Genomic DNA, 25,516 nt, shown 5'->3' on the forward strand with positions numbered 1-25,516 from the left:
GAGCATCTATTCTTAAAAAATGGATTCTAGAGAGCTAAGTTTAGTTGAAAATTTTTACTACAGAAAATTTCAAACCTATAAAATTAGAGAAAACAGTATATTGACTTCCCTACCCCCATGCACTCATCACCCAGATTCAACTATTGTCACCTCCTAGCCAACCCGGTTTCAGTCTCTACCATCGTGGACTTCTCCAAGAGCTAAGGATTTTCACTCACCTGTTACTGCCTGGTGAGGGTTTTAGTAAAGGAGACAAAAAGTCAGAGTAAAAGGTTTCCTCCAGGTATGATTTTCATAACATTAAACTGGAAGATGTGAGGAAACATCTTTGAAGGACAGAAGATGTGAAAATGAAAAGGGTGAGTGTGAGTCAGTGAGTGAGGAAGATGGGCTTGATCAGCATGAGGACTGGATGGCCAGAAAGAAGTGGGCTGAGGGCCAGATGGAGCGATGGCAGGTGTGACCAAAAAGGTTAATTAGCTTTAGATGGGAAAGAAAGGCCAAGAGGGAAGTTCACGACAGTAAGTCGATTGAGAACCTACCCTGTTTTGGCAGATCTGAAATTTATATTCATTTCCCACCTAGGCTGTGATCTATCTGAAATCAGTCTCTTGTGCCTAATCTTAGAGTACCTGGACAACGCCAATTCCCACAGATCACTAACAGCCTGTTTGCAATGGGATGATCTATGACTGATGCCAAGAACACACGATGGTGTTGATAATGACCAAGTTCAACCTGTGCACCTCCTTTATGTAGTTCTAAAAGTCTCAGTAAATTGGGCTAAACTACTCCATTCCCTAACACTGGAGTGTCAAATATGGCTATTTGAGATTCAAGAGACTCATCAATAATTTGAAAACATTCTATTCCACTCCTCCCCTTTTCAGTGCTATTTTTACCTCCTATTCTAAATGCATTTATAGTACTGATGAAAAAAATATCCATCTACAAGGTTCACTTCTGAAAAAGGTACTCAATCAAGAGAAAAATGGTTTTAATGTAATGTTATTATCCTGTCATTTAATTTAGCAATGACAAGTGATGATGAGATTTTGATTTGCATCAGAAATCTTAAACATTTTAGGATTCTGTTATGAACAGGCAATGATGAGTAATCTGTGCGACTGAGTAACTATGTGACTTCTTGGCTTATTGATGCTGCTACAAACATCCCTAACAACCTTAAAAAGAAAAAAATATCCAATGTGGCTAAAAACAGGCCAAATAACTTAATTAGTAAGACTGTCGGTATAGAAACTTATGACTTCCACTATGTTTATACTTAGATCTGGGTCCCAGTCCTCTGGTTTGAATCAAGTATATTTTTTATTATTGGCTGTAGGAAATCATGAAAAATATATCAGCAGATGATTATTGGGATGTGTATATAGGACGGAGGAGTGAAATCGGGGATACGGTGTTGTGTTTGATGTGGGAGCAGATGGCTGGGATTTAAAACTCCTTTCTAAACAACTTATATTAACACAAGCACTGTACTAACTTAGCCATCACTAAAATTTCTCCCTCCTTTGGAATTCTACTCTTTTCTTTCTGCATCTCTGCCCTACTCTTTCTTTCTTCCTTCAATTGTAGACTCTCCCTGTATGGGGACAAGGACCAAGTCTGCCATTTTATCCAGAGTGCCTGCCACTTAGCATGGGCTTAACATATTTTTTGACTGAGTGAATTTTTTAAAGAGACTTCCCTTGTCTCCCTGAAGGGTAGCAGAATATGAATGGAGGAGCTCAGGACACGCTGGCCAAATGTACCACTTTGGTATAGTGCTAATGTTGGGCTGTCGGCCAGTGAAAAGTAGCCAATGGAGGGAGAGGCTTTCTCTGAACTGCCCCTTATCTGCCTCAAGACCAGTCCCCCAAAAAGACTCAACAGCCATGAATCCCCTCCCTGGGAATTTCATCAACCAGCAAGGACAGACTCCTGTCACAGACGAGAAGTCAACACCACACCCAGACAAACGTCACAAACATCGTCATACCTCCTATTTAGTCTACTGAGGGCCAGTTCATCTTTCCTAAGTCATTTACTCTCCCCTAAGAGGCCTCCCACCGCCCTTCCCTATCAAGAAGGTTGAATTCTTAATCACCTTGGAGAGTCACTCCTTTTCCCCTGGGCATCGCCCATGTATACCTGGGGCATACAGGTTAATACATTTGTTTGTTTTTCTCTTGTTAATCTGTCTTTTATTACCACGGTCTCAGCCAAGAAGTGAGAAGGGAAGAGGGAAAATTAGCCCCTCACCTCCACCTCTCTTTTCTGTGTCTCCCCTGGGTAGCTTCCATTTCCTACTTCTGAAATGCGGATGTGGCGGGGTTGATGAATGGGAAGACTGGTGGGGATGTTCAGTTGTCTGGCAATGACAATCCCATGGTTACCAGACCTTGCCCACTGCATTCACAAGTATTAGCAGCACTCCTCTCCTATAAGCAGGAACTCTAACTAGAAAACAGACTATCATTCTTCATTCATGTGTTAATTCAACAAATGTTAAATTGGTGTTTATCAGTCTACCTCTATGGGACAAAAGCAACTTGCTGACAATGTAATAAATCTTAACCCTAATGCAAGCAATATATGAGTGGAAAAAAAATGTCTGAGCACAAGATTATTATGATCTGGTTCATGTTTTTTTTTCTTTTAAAGATCAAATTGGCTTTATTAAGCGATTTGTGAATCGGGCAGCATCTAACAGGTAGAGGGGAGCGCCACAACTCATGTTTTTTAAAGATAAAAAGATATATGTATATGTTCTCATAATATGTAAATGCACAGAAAGTGAAATGTTAATGATAGGTATCCATGAAAAGGGTGGAGAGAGGGAGCGAAAGTTCATGTTTTACTTTATATACAGAGGTATACGCAACAAGAATATATTTGTGCATTATGGGAAGCCACTTGTTACTACTTGAGATTCATCTGGCTTCTCAGCATCTTTTCCCAGCTACCTGGGCTGGTAGCTGGCTCCTCGTAGGTGCAACCCAACACAGCCTTGCCCAATGCCACTCTCTTTCCATTCCAGGGTTTCTGTTCCTTGGTCATAGTTCCCCGGCTGTCCGCAGCAGGTAACCAGTTAAACACATCAAGCATCTTTGTATAGGCTTTTCTTGCTCCCTGGATTATAGCCGTGCACAGATTATATGCTCTTAGACCTTTGCCTTGTGACCTTTCTGTTGAACCCAGACTAAGTTTACTGCTTATTTTATTGATTTTTTTTTTTTTAAAGTAAATGGAATGGAAAGCGGAGTTGAGAGCAACTAGAAAGTTACAGACAGGCAGAAGCATTCCCGAATTATAAATCCTAATTTACCTTGAACTAGGCTTTCCTATCTCTTTCCTTATTAAAATCATGAAATTAAGGTCTGGCTCAAGAAAGGACCTGCACAACGCACCATCCCCTCGATGAAAGCATTAATATGATTTGCCCCAATTCAGACATGAGGTTTAGCAGGGTGCCACGGGCAAGGGGTTAAAAGGAAAATAAAAAGGGAGCAGTATACTGGTAGTAATACACTGTTGCTACCATTTAAAAATTAAAAATTGAGTGAAGTTTCTGAATGAGGGAGAAACCGCAGACAGAGAAAACCAATCATAAGAAATATATTTGAATTTAAAACAAATTCGTAGCTTTAAAAATGTCACATTTTAAATTTGCGCAGGAGGAAACACTGCTAAATGTTCACAGATGGCCCCGCAGTCTTCTGGGCTCTGAGAGGTCACGTGGCTAGAGCCTAGTTGCGCAAGGCAGCAGGCCTGAGCCACTTACTGATTGTATTACCTTTGACAGCTTTTCCCTCTTTGAACCAGCTTCTTCTCTTGCAAAACAGGTTTAATAATACTTGTCAACTCCTTAAATGCCTGGGTTTTGTGCTCGGAGTTATTTCACTGACAGGTGTTATCAGAACAACTAATCAATTGCTTTTAGCTTCTTGACAATGATGTGCTTGTTACAGATTCTCAGCGATGATTCATACCAAAGGAAGGAATGACCTGGTGAAACAGGGATGAGAAGTCTTTCGACCAAAGAGGTCACACTCTCCCGGCTCCAGCCCAAAGTCGAGGAATGATATGTTGCTTTTTGGCTTTTTGCATTCCATCATTTCTTCTGGCTGCAAGCTTGTGACACCCTGTACGCCTCTAGAATAGGGGATTGTACTATTATTGCCCAATTAAAATTCATTACACTCATTTATTATTCCTATTGCCTGTACTCTTCAGCCGTTATCTGTTCTGCTCAGCATTTGTGTATGTCACATTTATAGGAATGCGTGTCATTTCCAAACCAACCTAGTGATCTCTTTCTAGCTCTGTAAAAAACAAAAAAACAAAAAAACAGCTTCAAATCTTCATTCTGTGGTTCCTAACCCTAAATTTGCAGACATAGGATTTATTTAAGGGAATGAAAGCTGAATTATGCTTTAAACCATTAAAAAACAAACTGATTTTGATTATTAAGTCCTATTTTTCCTAGCTAACCAGTCTGGGGCTAAAAAGTAGTTTTGCCTGAAGATGTAGCTATCCTTGAATTTATAGAATAGATACGAAGAATATTGTTCACAAGTGGCCAGCCTTTCAGAGTGTCCTATCCTTGAACCTTATTTAAATTTTGCTTGTGTGAAAAAGTGTGCTAGGCACGGGGAGAGCCAATAAAGAGGAGTATGTTATGGTCTTACATGGCTGCCTTCCTTCCCATCTCTGCTCAGATGTTACCTCCTTGGAGAGGCCTTCCCAGACTACCTTACAGGAGATGTCCCTATTCCTAATTTTTGTTAAGTATTCATGCATTCTGACAAGGAATACTATGTTTCTGGATCAGAGACAGCTTTTTAATTACTCATAATTGTGTTAGCTCTCTGTGTCCCAATCTCCCCCAGGGTGACATGAGAGGAACTTCCAAATCATGAATTCTTGGGAGTTTATATAAAAGCTGACACAGCTGTTACTTCTCCCCTCTGGGGTGGGGAAGGAGAGGGAGAAAACACGGCCTAGTGACCTTGGCTTTGTAATATAAACGAATCCTCTCAGGGGAGCGAAGGGGTGGGAGATCTCTAGATTTACAGCCCCTAGAATGTAAATAAATGTGTTCAAGGAAGAAGTCCATAAATCTCTCGAAAAGTCTCTGACTTGCAAGGTTTGTTTGCCATTCAAACATTCTTTAATCCTGGTGCTAGTGATCTTTGCTCAGAAAGTCCTGATGATGCAGAAATGTGAGAGCATTCATGGGAAGAACATTCATGGCTTTCCAATGATTTTCTTCAGATCAATAGCACTGTCTTGACATTATAATACTCATTTATTTCCCTCCTATCTTCTTTTGGATTAATTGTATTCCATTTCATCTTCACTACTGATGTTATTAACTCGTTTTTTTAAAAGATTTTATTAAGTAATCTCTATACCCAATGTGGGGCTCGAACTTACAGCCCTGAGATCAAGAGTTGTGTTTCACCGAATGAGCCGGCCAGGCGCCCCTCCCTTTTTTCTATTTTAAAAAGTGATTGATCTGAAGTTTACAACGAGCATCTTTAACTTATATGGCTTATTTTCAAGCATTACCACTTTATTTGTAAGTGTAATTTATTCTTCCATTTCCCTTCCTAATCTTTGTGCTAGTATTGTTACCTATTTTACTTCTGTAGGATATAAACCTTACAACACTGTGCTGTTAGTTTTAATTTAAACTATCAATTGCCTTTTAAAGAAATTAAGAAATGGAGGAAAGAAGTCTTTGTATTTGCCGGTATATTAACCATTTCTGGGGCTCTTCATTCCTTTGGCTAGATCTCAGCTTCCATCTCGTATCATTTCGGTTCTGCCTAAAGAGCTTCCTTCAGTATTTATTGTAGTGCGTGTTTCTGGTGATAAATTCTCTCAGCTATTGTTTTTCTGTCTTTATTTCCCTTCATATTTGAAGGATATAAAATTCTGTTTACAGTTTATTTTTTAGGCACTTTAAAGATTTCATTTTTTTTTTCCTGGCTTGCATTATTTCTGACAAGAAGCCTGCAATGAATCTTTGTTCCCTTATATGTAACGTCGGGTCCCCCCCCCCCATGCTTTTAAGAGTTTGTTTATAATTGGTTTGCAGGAATTTGATTACAATGTGCTTTGCGGTTTACAGTATGCTTATCTTGCTTGGGGTTCATTGAAATTCATAGATCTATACATTTACAGTTTTCATAAAATTTGAAAAATTTTCAGCCATTATTTCTTCAAATATTTTTTGTGCCTCAACTACTCTTCTTAGACTCCAATTACACAAATGACATACTCCCTGTCCCAGATCATGAAGACTGTATTTTGGTCATTTTTTCCTCTATGCTTCAATTTAGATAATCTCTCTTACTGTCTTCAAGTACACTGATCCTTTCTTTTGTAATGTCTACTGATAAGCCCATCAAGTGAATTTTTCATTTCAAAAATTGCATTTTTCATTTCTTAAACTTCTATTTCGTTCTTTTATGTATCTCCCACTTTTCTCCTCACTACATTCATGTTTTTCTTTAAATCACGGAGCATTTTATAATGGCCCTTTTAAAATCCTTTTCTGCTAATTTCACCATCCCGACCATTTCTCTATGTCAGTTTTGATTGGTTATGGATTACATTTTCTTGATTCTTTGCATGCTATTGATTTTTGAATGAATGCTGAATATTGCAAATGTTACACTGTTGTCTTAATTTTGTTGTATTTTTCAAAGGGTTGAACTTTGCTTTTTTTGGGCAGCTAAGTAACTCATCTGTTTGGTCCTTTTGAGGATTGCTTTTGAGATTTATTAGGGAGAGTTTAGAATAGCCTTTAGTTTAGGGCAAGTTTACCCCTTTTACTAAGTTGTGGTCCTTCTGGGATCTCTACTGAATGCTCCAGGGGTTCAATAATGTCTCTGGCCAAATAGAATGCAATACCTCCCATTCCTGTGTAACTTCTGGGAGATGTTCAGCTTAGAGCTCTCTAGTAGTGGCCCAGCTTTGTGGAGTCTCTATGTATGTCCATGTAGTGTTTAGCAACAGACTAAAGGGGACTCCTAAGCAGACTTCTGGACCCTTCCTTGATTAGCTCCTTCCTCTCCAATACATGTTCCCACAAATTCTACCCACCTTAGTCTCCCTAAGCTATGAACTCGGTTTTCTCAACGCACTGATATTGCCATACTTCCTTGAGTTTCTTTTCGCTGTGCCATGGTTAGTAATGCGCCTCTGGAACTCACCTGTTTATTTCCTTTCTCGTCGGGATAACATGCCTGTTGTCTTAACATCTGACTGAAACAGCTGCTTCATTTATTTTGTCCCTTATATATCCCATTTTCTTGTGGTTTCTGGTGGGAAGGTAAGTCTGGTACTAGTCACTCTATCATGGTCAGAAGTAAATATTTTTTTTTAGAAGATTTATTTATTTTAGAGAGGGAGAGAGCGCAAATGGTAGGGGGGGACAGAAGGAGAGGGAGAGGGAGAATCCTCAAGCCGACTCCCTGCTGAGCACGGAGCCTGACACAGGGCTTGGTTCCTGAGATCATGACCTGAGTGGAAATCAGGAGCAGGCCGCTTAACTGACTGAGCCACCCAGGTGCCCCCAGAAGTAAATATTTTTGAATGGATGGTCTACACCTTGAAAGACATTTATAGAGATAGCTGAGATGACAGATGCCTGTGTACATCACAGAGTGAGGCAAGAGCAGTGCAGAAGTGCTGTGTACGAGCGTAGCCCAGGGAGAAAAGTAAACCAGTTATTAAAAAGCAATATGGCCTGAATAAAGGAAACAAAAAGGGGCCGCATCCTCCTTCATCCCTCTGACACAGGATTGAAGAATGAGTACAGAAGGCACTGGGAGAGGCATATAGGTCAAATAGTTAGAAACATATTTAAAAATTAAAATGCCATCTGATGTCAACCAATCTTTTTGAATAATTATACACAGACCTCCTCCCTCCCAGCTGAGCAAAGTTCTGGACAAGGAAGAGAAGCTTAGATAGAGAGGTAGAGAAGGAGCTAATCCTGGAGCTAGAACGTGCGGGAGGAGAGGGCAGGACAAATATGTGTGTAGGGGGATGAGTGAGAGGGGACTGGACAACTAGAGGATGCAATAAGGTATGTGGGAAAATCAGGATGCAGAAAAATAGAGCAGAAAGGGAACTGGTGAGACTAAAGCATTCATTGAAGTTCCTGATGAGAAACATTTTAATTCATTGAAGAAGGCAAGTATGAATAGTGACAAATAACTACAAAACCGGTATTTTATTTTCTATTTTGCCAATTAATTATAGTAAACTTTAAATTTCAAAATGACTTCTGTCACCACATTGTAATTATCTAGGCTACTTCTTCCTGCCATCTGCTGGTGTAGGTTAAAGAAATACAAATGGAATTAATTTTATCCTAAGCAAAATATAATTAGAAAGATAAATCAGTGTACAAAAAAATAATGTATTCTGGAATCAATTATTAAAAATTTTAACTTATCTACAATTTTTGGGTTTTGGTGCTCATGCTTCTTTCACATTCCCATCATCATGAATAATCAAGAACAGATCACATTTGAACTTCACAATAACGTTTGTAAGATGGGTTAGAGTAGGCGTTATCTTCACTTTGGCAGCCAGTGAGCTACGTGAAATATCATTCTTGTCCTTTGAGCCCTTCACTGGTTCCCAGGGCCTATGGAATGAAACCCAAACACCTTAGCATGGCTGATGAGACCTTTCTGTAACATCTAATCTCTGATGCTCTACGGACCCAGCAGTGGCTGTCCCCGGCACGCTCCATGTACTCCCACGGCCCTGACTTTGCTCCTTGTGTCATCCCAGCTGGCCAGAAGGTACCCCCTCCTCTTTTCTGCTGGGTTAGCACCTGCTTGTTTTCTAAAGCTTGGCTCAGGAGGCATCCATCCCATCCAGGCAGTTTTCCCCGTACCCCCACAGAACCTGCAGGCGCTAACCGCATCACACTACAATCATCTCTCTTTGTGTCTGTCTTCTTTGGACTAGCAGTTCCTCTGGAGCAAGGATCATGTTTTACTAATTGCAGTATCCCTAGCACTTAGCACAGTCCCAGTCTTTCAATAGTGTACACAAGTAACCAAAATACTGGACAGACATTCATCACGAAGCTCACCCCTGTCCTCTCCCAAGAGTGCAGACGCTAGGGCGTGAAGAGCTGGAAAAGGGACGGATCACTAAAGGAACTTGTTTGTAATACCACATGGTAGTGTGCTTGCTTTGTCATGTGCAGCTTACTTTTTTGTTTTGTTTTGCAGTTTACTTTTTAAGGTGTTTACCGCAAAGGGATCAAAATTAGCAAATTTCCCATGAATGATCTCTTTTGATGTTAGGGAATCTGGTTGACAGAAACATGTTTACCAAAATATTAATTTAAGAGTGGGTAACTGATACGCAACTTTCAAGACCAATTTAAGGAGCAGAAAGGATAATAAAGGATATTCCTCTACCACTGGGTATGCATGACACTCCTCAGGTCAACATTCCTCTGGCTTTTACTTTACTGAAATTGTGATGCAGAAGAGATTTTTCTGTTCCAAGTATGACAAATCAAGAGGCTTCTGGTGGAATGCAGGTTAGAGGTCATGCAGTATGTTAGACACATGTAACCTTTTCTAGGTATGGTCTATATTTTTGGCTTTTTTTTTTTTTTTTTTGAAGTAATCTAGGTCCTACGTTTCATCCACTTTGGATTGAAAAGCTTCTAAATTCACTTATTCCACCATCCAATTAAAATCTTTTAAGAATTAAGCAATCATTTCCTGACTTGCCAAGGATTAAATTTAGATGCTTGGTTGAACATGAGCCTTATCTCTCAAGCCATCACTTTTAATTGGAGCATGTAAAAGGATAACACAGGGTTTTAGCTGGCATCATAGTCTATCGCCATGGAAATGTAAACATGGCTTTGTATTGAGCTTGTCTCAAAGCAAGTTTTAGGGGTACAGAGAGACTGGGAGATGGGAGATAAATTATGTAAAAAACAATGCTGTAGATGTTGGAGTGCCCTAGGAGTTCAGACCTTCAGTGATCTCATCCTGCCTCACGACCTCAAATATCCTCGATACATTGATGACTCTTAAATTTATATCTCCAGCTGGTCCTATTCTCTGAACTCCAAACTCCTATATCTGTCTTCTTGACGGTCTCAGTTGGATGTCTAACAGGCACCTCGAATCTTGCATGTCCACCCTGAGCTCCTGATACTGCCCTCTTCCTAGCCAGCTTGCTCTGCTCCCAATCTTGTTTCTTGGCAAAAGTCAGCTTCCCCTTCCACATGCAGAGGCCACAGAACTTGGGAGTAATCCTTGACCCATCTGTAGTCCTCAGCAAATCCTGTCAGCTCTGCTTTCAAAATATAATCTGATGCTCACTTCTTCCCACTTGGACTGCTTTCAAGCTACCGTCATTTCTTGCCTGGATTATTGTAACAGCTCTGAACTGGTCTCCCCTTTTTTGCCCTTGCCTTCCTTCAGTCTGTTCTCACAGCCCCCATAGTGATGATATTAATATGTACATCACGTTAGGTCACCCCTCTGCTCAAACCCTCCAGTGGCTTTTCATCTTATTCAGGGTATGACCCAACATCCTTTAATCATTAACTGCCCTCCCCCCTCCCATTCTTTCTTCTTCAGCCACACTGGACTCCTTGTTGTTCACTGATCATATGAGGCATGTTTCCACCTCACGGTCTTTGCATATGCTCTTATCCTGAGTATCTATATGGCTGGCTTCCTTTCCTCCTTTAGGTTTTTACTCAAAATCACCTTCTTAGTGAGGCTTTCTGTGGGCAAGCACCTAAAATTACTACTCCCATCTCCCTTTCATGCCTTATTTTCCTCCTTAGCATTTATCTAACATACTATGCATTTTACTTATTTCTACTGATACGGTCTCTTCCATTAGAATGTAAGCTCCACGAGGCAGGGATTTTTGGCTGTGTTTTTCACTGCTGCATCCTCTGCACTTAGGGAAGTACCTGGCATATATACAAAGTCAATAAATATCTGTCGAATGAATAAAAGATGGGTGATACACGTCATAAAAAATAAAGATTATTAATGAAAGCATGATTAACAAAGATCTGTGAGCTTAATCTCCAACGAAGTTTATTTGTTGTTGGGTTTTCATGGAATTCTGTCTTTGGAGGAACTCTGACTTAATTTTCCACAAGCTTGATTTATCTTTGCATTGTGGAACTTCAGAGATGAGTGTTCAAGAAGAGAATAATGATAAACATAGGTGGCTATTAAATAATGCTCACTTTGCCATGTTGGATGAGCTAATGATATTTTAAAATTATTAGTACACAGAGCTTACTATTCATAGCAAACTGAAATTAGACATAAAAAAAAGTTGCTCATTGATTTAATTAGCAGTGTCTGGCACACAGTAATGTAATATATAAAGTGAATTGGATTGGGTGCTGTCCAAGAGGGCTTGGTTACTGAAGTAGTTTTATTTCTGAAGTGATTCTACAGTATAGGCACGGGTGTCCAAGTTGGTGCCAGTTAAACTAAGAAATAAAGTAAGGGACAGTCACGAAGATACCATCTTTAGACTTGAAAATTACAAATCCTTAGTTGTTCTCCTTTATCAGCTTACAAAGTAAACAATGAATGCACACACTATAAGCTTTCAAATGAACTGCAGATGAAAAGGGCAATAAATACCAGCCAGAGGTAGAGGTAGAGGCAGAATGCTATAATGGAAAGATAAAGCTTGGGAAACGTGGGTTTCCAGCTTTCACTGTGACACTAACTGGCTGTGTGATTTTGGGTGAGTCATCTAACTAGTCTCTTAGTTAGCTCACCTGTAAAATGTGGAGAATGGACTGATGGGCTTCAATGATCCCCCAAGCTCTAAGTATTTTAAGATTTTTTTGACTTTAAGCTTTATCACTGTGGTAGGCAGAATAATGTCCTCCCGCCCCCCTGCCCCACCGCAAGGATGTCTACATTCCTAACCCCCAGAACTTGTGAATGTTACATTACATGGCAAGAGAAATTCAGGTTGCTAATAAGCTAACTTAAAATAAGGATATTATCCTGAATTATCCATTTGGGCCCAATATAATCACAAGGGTTCCTGTAATGTAGAAGAGGAAGAGGAAGGCAGAAAGTGAGCATCAGAGTGATGCCATGTGAGAAAGACTTGATGGACCATTGCTGACTTTGAAGATGAAGGGGCCATGAGCCAAGGAATGTGGGAAGCCTCTAGAAGCAGGAAAAGGCAAGAAAATAGATTTCTCTTAGAGCCTCCAGGAAGGAACGCAGTCTACAGACACCTTGATTTTAGCTCAGTGAGCTCTGTGTCAGACTTCTGACCTCCAGAACTGTACTAAATTTGTATTATTTAAGCCACTAAGTTTGTCAATTTGTTACGGCAGCAAGCGGAAATGAACACAATCATGATATGTACCATAACTAGCAAAGCTGGACCCAAGTTTATCACAGATAAAGGGTTTTAAATAAAAATTCTATACTCAGGTATTTTGTAAAGATCTTCAGAGGCAGGAGTAATCAGCAATCATAAGAAGTTTGCAGATAAGCCGTGAGGCAGTCTCTAAGGGAGTAAAATTTTTACTAGTGATTCATGAGAAGTAGAAACCTGGTTATTTTACAAAGGAAAGAAAATGGCGAGAGAAGAGACATTAGAAAGGTTATATACAACATGAGTTTCTTACTTCTCTGGACCTCAATTTACTCCTTTATGAACTGAAGGGCCGGGATAAATAATCTCTAAATTCCTCTAGCTCTTTATTTTTAAAGGGGACGGGGAGAGAGAGAAGGAGGGCGGGAGGAGCAGAGGGAGAGGGAGAGAGAGAGAATCTTAAGCAGGCTCCATGCCCAGTGCAGAGCCTTGCGTGGGGCTCGATCTCACGACCCTGAGATTATAAGCTGACCTGAAATCAAGAGTTGGACGCTTAACCGACAGAGCCATTAAGGCACCCCAAATTCCTCTACTTCAATAAGATTTTAAAATCCCAACAAATGTTACATGAGCCTTTGACACTCCACTCTCCCCCAAGTATGAAGAGTATTCATTTTATAAAGTATAATTATCCTTAATGTTTCATGGTCAAGCATAACAGAAAGCTCAGACTTAGTTTAAGAAGAAAGTGGCTCTGAATTTTAAACCTGACACTTATTCAGGTAGGGTGCATGGGAAAATTGCTTAGCTTTCTCTTTTGCCACTGCACCTATAAAAGTATGTTTTCAGCAATCATTATACCTGCCCCTAGCAGTCTCTCCCCCTTCCTACTCTTGGTCTGGAAATATGATTAACCTAGCTTATAAATATTTTAAGCAACATAAGACTAAATTGGGTACATACAGACCCTAGAGCTATTTTCTAGGTAAAACATAGGTGGTGCAGAGATTTGGTGACTTGATTTTCCCAAGACCTTTTTACTTATTTCCAGGCTCTCTGCTGTCCTTTGGAAAAGCAAGGTTGCAGGACAGATGAGGTCTGAACTATGGCATGTGTGATCATTTTTAATTTTTATAATGTAAAAAAAACAGTATATTTGAAAAGCCACTCACAAAAATATTAAATGGAAGCAATCTGAATGGTAGAATTTTCTTGGAATATGATTTTTTTTACAATGAACATATTTTTATAATTAAAAAAGCCATTTTCCCTTCCTCCCTCCCCCCCTTTTTTATTTTTGAATAGGCTCTAAGCCCAAGGTGGGGCTTGACCTCACAACTCCAAGATCAAGAGTTGAGAGCTCTAGCACCCAGCCAGCTAGGCACTCCGCCATTTTCATTTTAAAAAAAGAAAAATTAGGGATCTCTCCATCCAACCTATTTTCACTTAGCATATTTTCATTTTTTGATCATTGTTTTTTTTTATCGTTGTAAACATTGTGTTTATGGGTTTTTATTGATTCACACTCGGGTTACCATAAGATAACCCATATACTGATACATACAATACTGAAAAGCAAGGTGTAAATACGAACTGTTGCAGGAATGCCAACAGTCAATATGGTGAAGGGTGATTGATCGATCGCCTTTTTGACCTCTGCTCCACTCATTCAAGTTCAGACGAATAATACCCAACCTGGTTCATGTCACTGTTCACAAAACACCTTCATTCATTTTGTCCTCACAACAACCCCGGGAGGCGGGCACGTTCTCAGAGATAAAATGACTTGACCAAAGTTACTTAGGCTAGTCAGGGGACAGGTTCAACAAACTGGTCAAGAAAACCGGAGGTCTTTGCAGGCACTTCTAGTAACAGTAAGAGCTTCCACTACACCCTGGTCTCTACGTTCCCTAACTTGACAGTTACCTTTACCAACTCAAATTCTGCCTCTTCCACGCCAGGGAGGCAGGCTGCGGGCTAGGGAAACCTGTAACTCACCCCAAAAGCGGGCACTCTCCATTGCCAAAGCCCCGGTGCCAAGCACAGTCCGCCCCCTCCCGCGACCGCAGGCTCTGCGTACTGCGCCGGACTAACCTGACCAGGTCGGTCATGCAGGAGCCCACCACTACCACCGCGGGCACCTCCTCCTGCCACTGCCGGCCGGGTTCCCCAGATGCGGCCATGGCCCAAAGGAGCTGTTCTCCAACCCAGAGGCTGACCTTTGCCCTTTGTCCAACCCTGTAACCAGAAACGCCGCTTCTACGCTCCCTAACGACGCGGGCCTTCCAGACGCCTCTGCGGGTCGCCCACCTGACTGCCCGAAATAACCCCGCCCCCAACAGCCCTCTGTTCTTCCCGGCGCGGTCTCCCTGCACCACCTCTCGTTACAGAGCCCTCCCGATAGTTCCAGACTCCATGCCGCTCGCCACCCACGAGACCGGCGCGGAGGAAAGACCTTTCAGGCACTGCGGGGACGCCTTTCCGAGTGCCCGGCTCGGTGCGTCCGGGGGCGCGCACGCCGCCCGGCTCCCGGGCCGCAGAGGGGGCGGGGCGGGACGTGCGGGGGCGCGCACGCATCCGGCTCGCGGTGCGCGCGCAGGTCGGTGCGTCAGTCGGGGGCGCGCTCGGGTAACCTGTACCCCCACGTAGTCGCCGGTTACCGATCGGACTAAGTTCCAGGTACCTGGACTGGGGCTGGTGCGGGGAGGTTGGATCCCGAGTCGCACAGGTGGCCTGTGCACAGGACCGTGGTTTAAGTATGCCCGGGGCTCGCCGCCTCTTCCTATAGAGAAGGCCCCCGTTCCAGAGATGCCCTGCTCATCCCCATCATGCTGGTCCCCGCAAGAACGAGTCCCCCAAGGCCAGAGGCTGCTCTTTTTGCGTATCTAGCCCGCCCCCTGCTCCCTCAATAACCTCAGACTCCTTTCTCCTGTCCGCCTGATGAGGGGACCATACAGTTTGGGAAAAGGGAGAGTATCCCTTTTTAGATGGCCCCTAGAGTGGGGTGGTCATTCTTTGGGTCTGAGCCGACTTGTTTTTCTTGAATGTTGCCCCTGGAGAAACTGCTTCCCCACTTAACTTCCCTCGTGCGCTGTATGACGTTGAGGTGACGCAGCAGGACGCCACCCCTTTCCGTTCCATGACGTCAGCAGGGCACACGTTTCCGTGTTTGTCATCCCATCTTAATTGCGAGATACTGGACCATGCCTTAGACGTCTTTGTAGTCCCCAGGCTGCCCATCCGAGGACCTTATGTGAACCTGTTCGAGCAGCAGACCCTGTAAAAATTGTATTTCTACATTTTCCTTCTGTAATATCTCAAAATCAGGAAATATAAATTGCACAACTAGCATTCAGGGGAGGCTGGCTGCTGTAAATTTGTGCCTAGCTGGGATCTATTATAGAACTGTGATGTGTAAAAGCCACTATTGTGGGTGAGCCCCCATCCATGTCCCTGGCTCAAAAGGATCACACCAAAGAACCATCGTCTTTGGCTATTTGGTGACCTATGGTTTTGGAGTATTTCCCCTCTGTCTTAGAGAAGTCACTACACTTACGGTTGAAACAGATTTTAACGCTGCAGGAAGTCTTGCACTGTCAAAAAATAGTATTGTAGCTGTTCTGAAACAAAGAAATTCATTCCTTCAGGTGTTAGTTGAAGGTCCTGACAGTTGCTGAATTGGGACGGGTTGTTGTCACCTTAAGTATAGTTTGGCTTTTGTGCAGGTTTCTTCCCTGTAGCATTTGACTGGTCGATCACTCAGGCCAGCTTTGGCAGCAGACCAGCTGTAGTCAAACGTGTTTCTAGTGGTCAAGCAACCATTAGTTCAACTTCATAATTTTTTTCTGTTCCAATTTTATAAGTTGTACACTTAAACAGATGACTTTGATGCCTTCCTCTTTGGTGATTGCAATTATACATGCTTAATGTGAGAGGAGGATGGGTATAGTGGACTTTGAGGGAGATCTGGGTTTGAATTCTGATCTTTATTCTTGCTATGTTTGTGACTTTAAAAAAGTTAACTTAGACTTGCTGAGCTTTAGTTTTCTTATCTGTGAAATGGGAACAATAATAGAGAACAGGATTGTTGGGGGGAAGTAAATGAAATTACAGGTAGAGGTGGGTAATATAGTGCCTGATACTCAGTTGATTTTTCAGAATGTGTTGATTCTTTTTCCATTTTTCATAGAAATGAGAGGTAAAAGAATGATAGGCATTATGGGAAAAAAGCATGGAAGAATAATTTTGTAATGTAGGTGAGATCTTTGCTTTTTTTCCAGATGAGTATTTCTGTGTTTTGCATATGATCTAGATAAGCATCCTTTCAAGAACTGTGACATCAGTGGATAGAAATAAGAATGGAAATGTCGCAGAATAGGAAAAAAATAAGCTTCAAAATGATAATATGGGTTAGTATGCTGTTCAAAGGCAAATTACAGAAGTTATCCTTATCTGGTGTAGAGTGGGAATTCTAATACCTGCCTACTGCCCAGGATTGTGATGATCAACTGTAATAATGTATTTGGAAGCTCTTTGCAAGTGGTAGTGTTATAAAAATGTACAGCATGATTTTTATGATTGATAATACCGGGCATTAGATGTTTATTCTTACTTTGTAGTGACATTGGAATGGTGGAGGGAGGTCATCCGTTAAGTGGCTGGAAGAGGAGATTGTTTTATATTTGCAGAAAGGATGATTTGAGTACTGAAGTATAAAGCTTTTACTGCCTCAAAGGTACTTCTGGGTGTCATCACTATATAAGGTCATTAAGTTATTTTTTGAAAGATCATTGCAGTCCTTCCCTTTATTATTATCTGAAGTGATTAAAACAGGTACTGGTTTTCAACATTTATTTTGGCAGAGACTTGTAAGTCCTCATATGGTAAAATACATGAAAACTAGGACCAGAACATCATTTCCTTGTAGTTGTAACTTGTAAGAAATTAATTTGCTTTTGATGCAGGATTATCCTTTCAGATTGAGGAAGAAAGTGATTATTTAAATGGACTTATTCACCTCTGAAAGTAGAGGTTTTCATTTAGAAATCTATTTAGAGGAATTCATGCATTCCCTCTCCTAACCCCTTGGGTTTCCAAATAATTTAGATATGCTTTGTTGGTTTTACTTCTGTATTTTCAAGTGTAAGAACTTCTTAGTGCCTGAAAGGCAAAGACGTTTAGATCCATGTTAGTTTTTGTTGCTTAATATCCGGCTAAGTGTTTATTTTCATGATTCAGTTGTTAAATAGCTTTTTGCTACATATGTTCCTCAGATACATTATCCTCGACCACATTTTTTGAGGGCAATATTGTCTTCTCTCCATACCTCAATATTTCTCTAGTTTTTGTCTCTTTATTCATTTGTTTATTAAAAGATTTTTACTGGGTGCTTAGCGTGTGCCAGGTACTTTTGTTAAACACTAGGGATTCAAGACATAGTCCCTGCAGGGGAGAGATCACAGAGCCGGTAGTTATAACACACTGTGGAGGGACAGCATATCAGAAGTAAGTAATTTCTTGTAAGTAACAACTGGTAAGCAGATTATGCTTATTCTTGAATTTTATACAGTATTACCAATCAAGTTCTTCTTGTGGGGACACAGAGGGAGTGGTTCCTAACTTAATGGTGTGTACATGTTGTGTGTTGGGGGAGAGGATTGTTAACAAAGGCTTCTTAATGCCTCCGAGTGGGAAGCTGCCAGTTGTAAGACAGAGCAGGGTAGCTTTAGGTCGTGTGGGGCACTGTGGCGGTCAGCTTTGGAAAGGAGGAGGGAATTGGATTTGAAAGGTTGCTTCTGTTCCTGAAAAACATTGATTCAGCCTCTGTCCTGAGGAGGTGAGCAACAGGGGGTTGGTTTCTTCTGGAGGGTCATTGGAAGAGGCTGCTGTAGGACAGGAAATGAGGTATTTATTCATGCAAGAGAAGTTTCCTTGTGCTGTGCCAGTTTTCAGGAAACTTGTTCTATCTAGTTCCTCTGAATACCCTGACCACCATTCTTTCCTTCTGCTTTCAGTGGTGATTTGCAAGTCAAGCTAAAATGTCCCCAGAAGTGGCCTTGAACCGAATTTCTCCAATGCTCTCCCCATTCATATCTAGTGTAGTCCGCAATGGAAAAGTGGGACTGGACGCTACGAACTGTTTGAGGATAACTGACTTGAAGTCTGGGTAGGTACCAGAACTACTTCAACTAATGTATCAGACCCAATCCAGCCCTTACCTACTAATAAACTTTTCTCACCAGATTTATAAAAATTGAACACCACAGAAATTCATCAAGTCATGATCTTATCACATGATGATGCAGTTGGTTTTGTCCAGATCTTGACATTTTATGTTTCTAGTTGTTTTATTTGTGTTGTGGGCCATTGCTTTATGATCACAATGTTCGTGTCTTTTTTTTTTTTTTTTTTGGCATGTCTCTTTGTTAACAGTGTGCCATGTGGTTTTTAGCAAGTGTGTTTTTCATTCATTGACTTGTTTTCTTTTTACGTCTGCTGCAATCCAGCATGTACTCTAAGAGTTGGGTTTTGGGATTCTGAATCTGATATCTCTTCTAATAAGAAAATGGGATTGGTAATCTCTCCTAATAAGAAAATTGTAATAGCTAGCCAGAATGAGTCATTTTTCACAATGGGGTTGGAACAGTAGAATCTCACACCTGGGAATATTGCATTAAAAAGCCCCTACTTTTTGTTTCAAAATAAATGTAGATTTACAGAAAATATACAAAATTCTACAGAAAATTAATGTTGCTATAATGCTGTTGATTGTTCTACAAGCCTTGTTTGAATTTTGCCAGTTTTCCCACTCATGCACGTCCTTTTTTAGGTCCAGGATCCAATCCAGGATCCAAACTGGATTTAGCTGTTGCATCTTGGTGTTCTTAACCTGTTACTGTTTCTGTCTTTCTTTGTCTTTTATGATTTTGACACTTTTTTTAAAAAAAGATTTTATTTATTTGTCAGAGAGAGAGAGAGAGAGCACACACAAGCAGGAGGAGCAGCAGGCCAAGGGAGAAGCAGGGAGCCCGATGCGGGACTCAATCCCAGGACCCTGGGATCATGACCTGAGCTGAAGGCAGGTGCTAAACCAACTGAGCCACCCAGGCATCCCGATTTTGACACTTTTGAAAATAGCACTGGTTAGTTATTTTGTAAAGTGTTGCTCAGTATGGGTTCATCTACTGTTTTCCCTTTATTACAGTGAGAATTGAATTTTTTTCCCTAAGCATACTATAGAATTGATGCTGTATGGTTTTCAGTGCATTAGGTCAGGGAGTACGTGATGTTCATATGTCTGTGACTGGTATGTTAACTCGGACCACTCAGGTAGGATTGTGTCCACCACGTTTCTCCACTATAGCGTTAGCTCCATCTTCCCTTTGTCATTGGTGAGTATCTTGTGGAGTGATGTCTTGAGATGGTGCAGATGTTCGCTTCCTCATTGTACTTTTGGCCACAAATTTCAGCGTCCATGGATGGTTCTGGCCTGCAATCATTATTACTGTGGTGCTGATCTAAGTGATTTTCTATTTCCCTTACTCCCCCCCACACTTGTTAATTTGACTTCTGCTGTAGAGAAGCGTTATCCCTCCTCCCCCAGTCCCTTACTTATTCGCTTATTTATTTATGTCAGTGTGAATTTTGAGGTGTTTATTTTAGTCTCTAGGTTATCATCCAAACACTGTGTTCATTTATTTTGTTGCTCAGTTGTTCTAGCTTTGTCATTGGGAGCTCCGTTGAGTTGGTGTTTGTGTCTTTTTGACATATCCCTATCAGTTTTTGAGCACTTTCTTACTAGAAATATGTTGCATTCTTGATTCTCTTTTAGCTTTTCTTTTTAGTTTCTTTTGCCTGCTATAAGTCTTGCTGTTTTTTGACTAAGCTGAAGACTTAGATATGAGGATATACACTTACTTTCTTCAGTAGTGAGATAAAGAAGACTAAGTCAGTTGGATAGTTTATTGGAAAATAGGATGCTTTTTAAAAGATCTGGCATTGGGGCGCCTGGGTGGCTCAGAGGTTTGGGCATCTGTCTTCGGCTCAGGTCATGATCCCGGGGTCCTGGGATCGAGCCCCACTTCGGGCTCCCTGCTGAGCGGGGGACCTGCTTCTCCCTCTCCTTCTGCCTGCCGCTGCTCCTGCTTGTACTCTCTCTCTCTCTAATAAAAAATAAAAAATCTTAAAAAAAATAAAAGATCTGGCATTATCTTCAATTTAGTCAGTGGGTGGGGGGTTTCTTTTGGGGCAAAAATGTCCTAAAAGTCGATAGTGGGGATGGTTCTACAATTCTGTAAGTATATGAAAGGTGACTGGACTGAACTGTGCACCTGTAAGGTTTTTGTGGGGTGTGGATTATAGCTTAGGGAAGCTGTCATCAAAAGAAGCCAAACCCGTGAACCAGGGATGTTTACTGTCCCAAATGGATAGGGCATGGAAATAGGTCTTTCTTCTTTAGTTTGTCACAAACATTTTTTTTTTTAAGAGATGGCCAGAGGACTGGGACTGGCTTATGTAAGATGATGTCATCTGAACTTCTTACTCCTTGTATCAGTATTCTGAGAGAACATTTGGGTTCATCAACATGAAGTCACTTTATTTCTTTTCCGCAGACTCCTTCTCCAGTGCTCCCCAATTCCTGAATATTTGGTTGAGCATTTAAATGCAAATAGTGGGTCTGATGATACATTTGAAATGAATCCACTAGACCTGGCCCGGGCTGGACTAGCTCTGTGAAAAATATTTGAAATGGCATCAGTGGCATTTAGTATTTATGGAATTTACTTTCTTTAGATTTAAAAAAGGAATGCAGATACCTCTACCTACATTAACAAAGTTGCTATGCATAAAATGATGTGAAAAGCCTTACTGATGTAGAGCATTAGTGATGCCTTTTTTTTTTTTTTTAAAGATTTTATTTATTTATTTGAGAGAGAATGAGAGACAGAGAGCATGAGAGGGAGGAGGGTCAGAGGGAGAAGCAGACTCCCCGCTGAGCAGGGAGCCCGATGCGGGACTCGATCCCGGGACTCCAGGATCATGACCTGAGCCGAAGGCAGTCGCTTAACCAACTGAGCCACCCAGGCACCCTAGTGATGCCTTTTATGTAGTGCTTGTCTGAAAGATTCATGAAAGTTCCTCGGAATCTCTAACAATTCTTTCTTCAATCCTTCCATCAGGCAAAGTGTGCATTCCTCAAGTTTCTATAGCAAAACAGTGGCGGGGTTTGGGAACAGAATGGCTTCTTCTTAGTGTGTCACGTATTGGCATTTCCCTTTCTTTTAGATCAGAAGCACTCATGGTTACAAGAAATGGGGTGCACATTTGTGAGTTCTGTGAACTGGAAGGGGCATACCCTATAGGGCACAGGATACACAGCACTAGTCTTGTTTCTATATATGGCTACTTGCCCTTGAAGCGATGAGGTGTATCTATATTCTAGATCTGGCTCATAGGAGGAGTAGATAGGTAAGAATCTATTCAAAGTAAGATATTTTTTTAAAAAATAGTAACTCATCTTTATTTCTCTAATGGCACCTAAATCTTTGTACCTTATGTACACCTATGTATGTATGTATGTGTGTATGTATGTGTGTGTGTGTGTGTTTCTAAGCTCCACTGCTAGACTGTCACAATCTTAAGGACAGGGTTCTTATTTATTTTTAGGCCTCCTTAAGGCCCGCTATGGTACCTTTCCCATATAGTGTAGCAAGTAGGGGTTGAATGGGTGAAGAGGTAAGATGTTTTCCTAGAGAAGATGCCTGGTTTGGGGATCATAGTGGTTTGGACTTCTGGCTTGGAAACCTGTTTATTGGTCTGGTGGATTATTGCTTAATCTTTGTTATATGTAGTCCTTTAAAATTTCATTTCTTGACAAATGAATTGATATTTTTGAAATTATAGTGAAGTGTATTATAGTATGGGGTTTACTCTTCTAGGTAGAGGGGCCAAATTTTAATTTTAGGGAATTATTCCATGAGGCCACTGACTGTTTATTAGCTTTTTGCTCTGTGTTAATTTGATCACAAGCATGTGCTATTTGTAAGATGCCATATTTTGTCATTTTTAGTGATTTACTAATCTTGAAGCTGTCTACATGTTCAGTGTTCTGGAATGGTGCCTGGCAAATATAAGAGAGGAAAGCAGAGGGCTTACTGCAACCTGTGGTAGCCAAGCCTTATTATCTTTTTTCAGCATATCACAGTGACTCACCCTTACTGGCACATGGCTGTGTTTGGGGCATCTGCTATGACATCTCAGCCGCCCACAACTACCTGTTGCATTTTTTGTTCATGTTCTGAATTTCATTACTTAATTAAAAATAGATACTCAGTGTACTTGGTTACTAAATAGAACAGTTTTCAAAGATGAGCGCTATAAGCTTTGAAGACTGATCTCCGTTTGCTGGATGGCAGACTGAGGCTTTATTAGCCCTGTGCCTGGAAGGAAGCTGCTGGCCCAGGAGGCAATACTTTAATTTTGAAGATGGGCAACTTTTAACCATTTAGTATCCAGTTGTTCACTGGGCTTTTCCATTTCACTTTTTTTTTCTGTATTCTTTTGTGATCTTTTTCCTTTTCTCCTTGTGCATATCTTTATACTTTATGTATTCATTATATAAAAATATATTCCTAAACCATATATAGTATTATATTGCATGTTTAAGAAGTTTCAACAAATGGTGTCATCATATATATATATATTCTTCTGCAGCTTCTTTTGCTTAGTAGGAAGTTCTTGAGATTTACTTACGTTAATACTTATGGTTCAAGTTCTTTGGTTTGCACTGCTATATCATATTCCATTGTATGACTACGCCTCCAATTTTTTATTCACTCTCCCACTGATTGACTTATATGTTGTTTTAAATTTCTTTTGACAAAGAATGCCATAATGAACATTCTCTCACCTTTGTGCAAGAAGATATATACATGAGAATATTTTCTGGGGCATGGGTTTTTGAACTGGGTGTGTTTACCCATTAGTGGTTATAAAATCTATTGAATGAGTCACTCCAACATTTAAAAAATGAATGAGAATAGAGTGGAAACTACCAGAATGTGTCACACATAATAAGAATAAGCACTGTTTTGTGAATTTTGCTTTCAGTTAAATAAGTATGTGTGTACTGGGTTAAAATGTAAAATATGTGTGTCATGAAAAAAAAAGTTTGAAAGCAAAAAAAAAATATTTGAAAGCTGTTCCTCTAGGGTATATTCCTAGGAATAAAATTGCTGGCTCTTAAGGTATATGCATTTTCTATTTTATTAGATATTGCCACATTTTATCAATTTCCTTCCACCAGAACTGAATGAGAGTTCGCATTGTTCTGTAGCCTTCACAATACTCTGCGTTGTTGTCAAACTTAAATTTTTGCCAAGTTGATGGGTGTGAAATGGTATCTCATTATGTTTTTAATTTGTATTTCCCTGATTACTAGTGTAGTGAAGAATCTTTTCAAATCTTTATTGCCAATTTGGATTTCTTCTTTTAGGAATATCCTTTGCCCATCTTTTAAGAGGGTTGTTTGTAGTTTTGTATAGATTTTAAATCATTCTTTACATATTTTGGAAACTAATCATTTAGCACTTATATGTATTACAAATATCTGCATTCAGTTTGTGGCTTATATTCTTAATTTGATGCTATTGATGTCCAGAAGTTTTAATTTTAATGAAGACAAATGCATCAGTGTTTTCCTTTTTAGATTTGTGTCACGTGTGTGTGTGTGAGAGAGAGAGAGACAGGGAGCATTTCAAAAAATTCTGTCATACTCAAAAGTCATATATTTTCCTTTAAGAATTTTAAAGTTTTTCTTTTTTGGTCTTCAAATAGAAATTTATTTTTTTCTATAAAATAGTTGTGAGATAAGGACATAGTTTTTTTCTTCAAACAGATTGGTTGTCCCAGCATCATTTATTGAAAAGGTAATCCTTTGCCTGTGGATCTGCAATCCTACCTCTCTTATGATGTCAAGTTTACATCGTACATGGATCTGTTTCTAGGCTTTCTGTCCTGATCTGTCAGCCTCATTGTCCTTATGCCAGTTGCACACTGTCTTAACTATTGCAACTTTATAGTATGTCATAATATCTGGTAGGAAAATTCTCATCTATCTTGTTCTAATTCTTTTTTTTTTTTTTTTAAAGATTTTATTTATTTATTTGAGAGAGAGAGTGAGAGAGCACAAGAGGGGGGAGCGGGAGAGGGAGAAGCAGACTCCCTGCTGAGCAGGTAGCCCGATGCGGGACTCGATCCCGGGACTCCAGGATCATGACCTGAGCCGAAGGCAGTCGCTTAACCAACTGAGCCACCCAGGCGCCCTATCTTGTTCTAATTCTTAAAAATTGTCTTGCTTAGCCATATATTGTAGGTACTTTTTGATAACCTCATTTAAATAGTCACATGCCATTCTCTTAGGACATCCCAAAATTCAGTTAACAAAAATTCTTCTTTTTAACTCATTGAGAAAAGGAAATGAAGGGAAACTGACCTGGTGAAGGACTAATTGAGAATTAATGGTCAGGAAAGCTCTCTGAGGAAATGACATTTAAGTTGAATCATGAAAGATGAGAGTAATCCAATGTGAAGAGCGGGGGAAGTTGTTGTAAAAAGGGAATACGATGTGTAAAGGCAGGAGAAAGCTTCGCATGTTCAAGGATCTACAAGGCCACTGAGTGTTGGAATGTAGTGAGAGAGCATGAGAGGGAAATGAGATGAAATTTTAAAGATAGTCAGGGGCCAGAATATGTAGAGCCTGGTGGGCTATATTAGGAAACTTGGGTTTTATTCTGGGTAGAATGAGGAGTGAGTGAGGAGCAGAGTGACATGATCTAATTTGTATTAAAAACAAATCATTGGTTGTTACATAGAAAGAGGCTTGTGCAGGATAAGGTAGACCAGTTAGCTGTCCATACGTACACTAGATCAGGTGACAGATGATGGAGTCTTAGAATATGGTGGTGGTGATGGAGATGGAAGGAGGTGAATAGATAAACTAGTTAGAAGGTAAAAACATGAGGATGTTGAATTTGGGATTTGAGAGAGAATCAAGAATGAATTCTTCCTTCTTAATTTGAGCAAGTGGGTAAGATTGGTGGAGGAACTGCTTTAATTTGGTTTGATTGTTGTC

General features: G+C 40.4%; 2 protein-coding genes and 1 long non-coding RNA gene across 11 annotated transcripts in view; 2 read left to right on the forward strand and 1 right to left on the reverse strand.

Moving 5' to 3' along the window:
• The window catches only part of LOC144379197 (uncharacterized), a 48,598-nt gene extending 44,392 nt beyond the window's left edge, over window positions 1-4,206 (forward strand). For both annotated transcript variants that reach the window (XR_013441630.1, XR_013441629.1), the window contains one exon: window positions 3,972-4,206. This is a non-coding gene — a long non-coding RNA (uncharacterized LOC144379197). The remainder of the gene's footprint in view (window positions 1-3,971) is intronic.
• The window catches only part of RBKS (ribokinase), an 82,187-nt gene extending 67,111 nt beyond the window's left edge, over window positions 1-15,076 (reverse strand). For 2 of the 7 annotated variants that reach the window (XR_013441628.1, XM_078056122.1), the window contains exon 1: window positions 14,479-14,714. Coding sequence is in view for 3 of the 7 variants with exons in the window: in XM_078056122.1 (XP_077912248.1) it covers window positions 14,479-14,567 (89 nt within the window). In the remaining 4 variants the exon portion in view is untranslated. Of the gene's footprint in view, window positions 1-3,796; window positions 3,983-14,478; window positions 14,715-15,067 lie in introns of those variants that run through there. The other 5 variants (XM_036090226.2, XM_036090223.2, XM_036090225.2 and 2 more) reach the window with 5 other exon arrangements.
• Window positions 14,942-25,516, forward strand: part of BABAM2 (BRISC and BRCA1 A complex member 2) — a 392,539-nt gene continuing 381,964 nt past the window's right edge. For both annotated transcript variants that reach the window (XM_036090220.2, XM_078056121.1), the window contains exons 1-2: window positions 14,942-15,063; window positions 18,399-18,550. In XM_036090220.2, the coding sequence (XP_035946113.1) occupies window positions 18,423-18,550 (128 nt within the window). In that variant the 5' untranslated portion in view covers window positions 14,942-15,063; window positions 18,399-18,422. The remainder of the gene's footprint in view (window positions 15,064-18,398; window positions 18,551-25,516) is intronic.

Source organism: Halichoerus grypus, chromosome 10 (genome assembly GCF_964656455.1).
Source record: "Halichoerus grypus chromosome 10, mHalGry1.hap1.1, whole genome shotgun sequence".
In the NCBI taxonomy this organism is placed as follows: Eukaryota; Metazoa; Chordata; class Mammalia; order Carnivora; family Phocidae; genus Halichoerus; species Halichoerus grypus.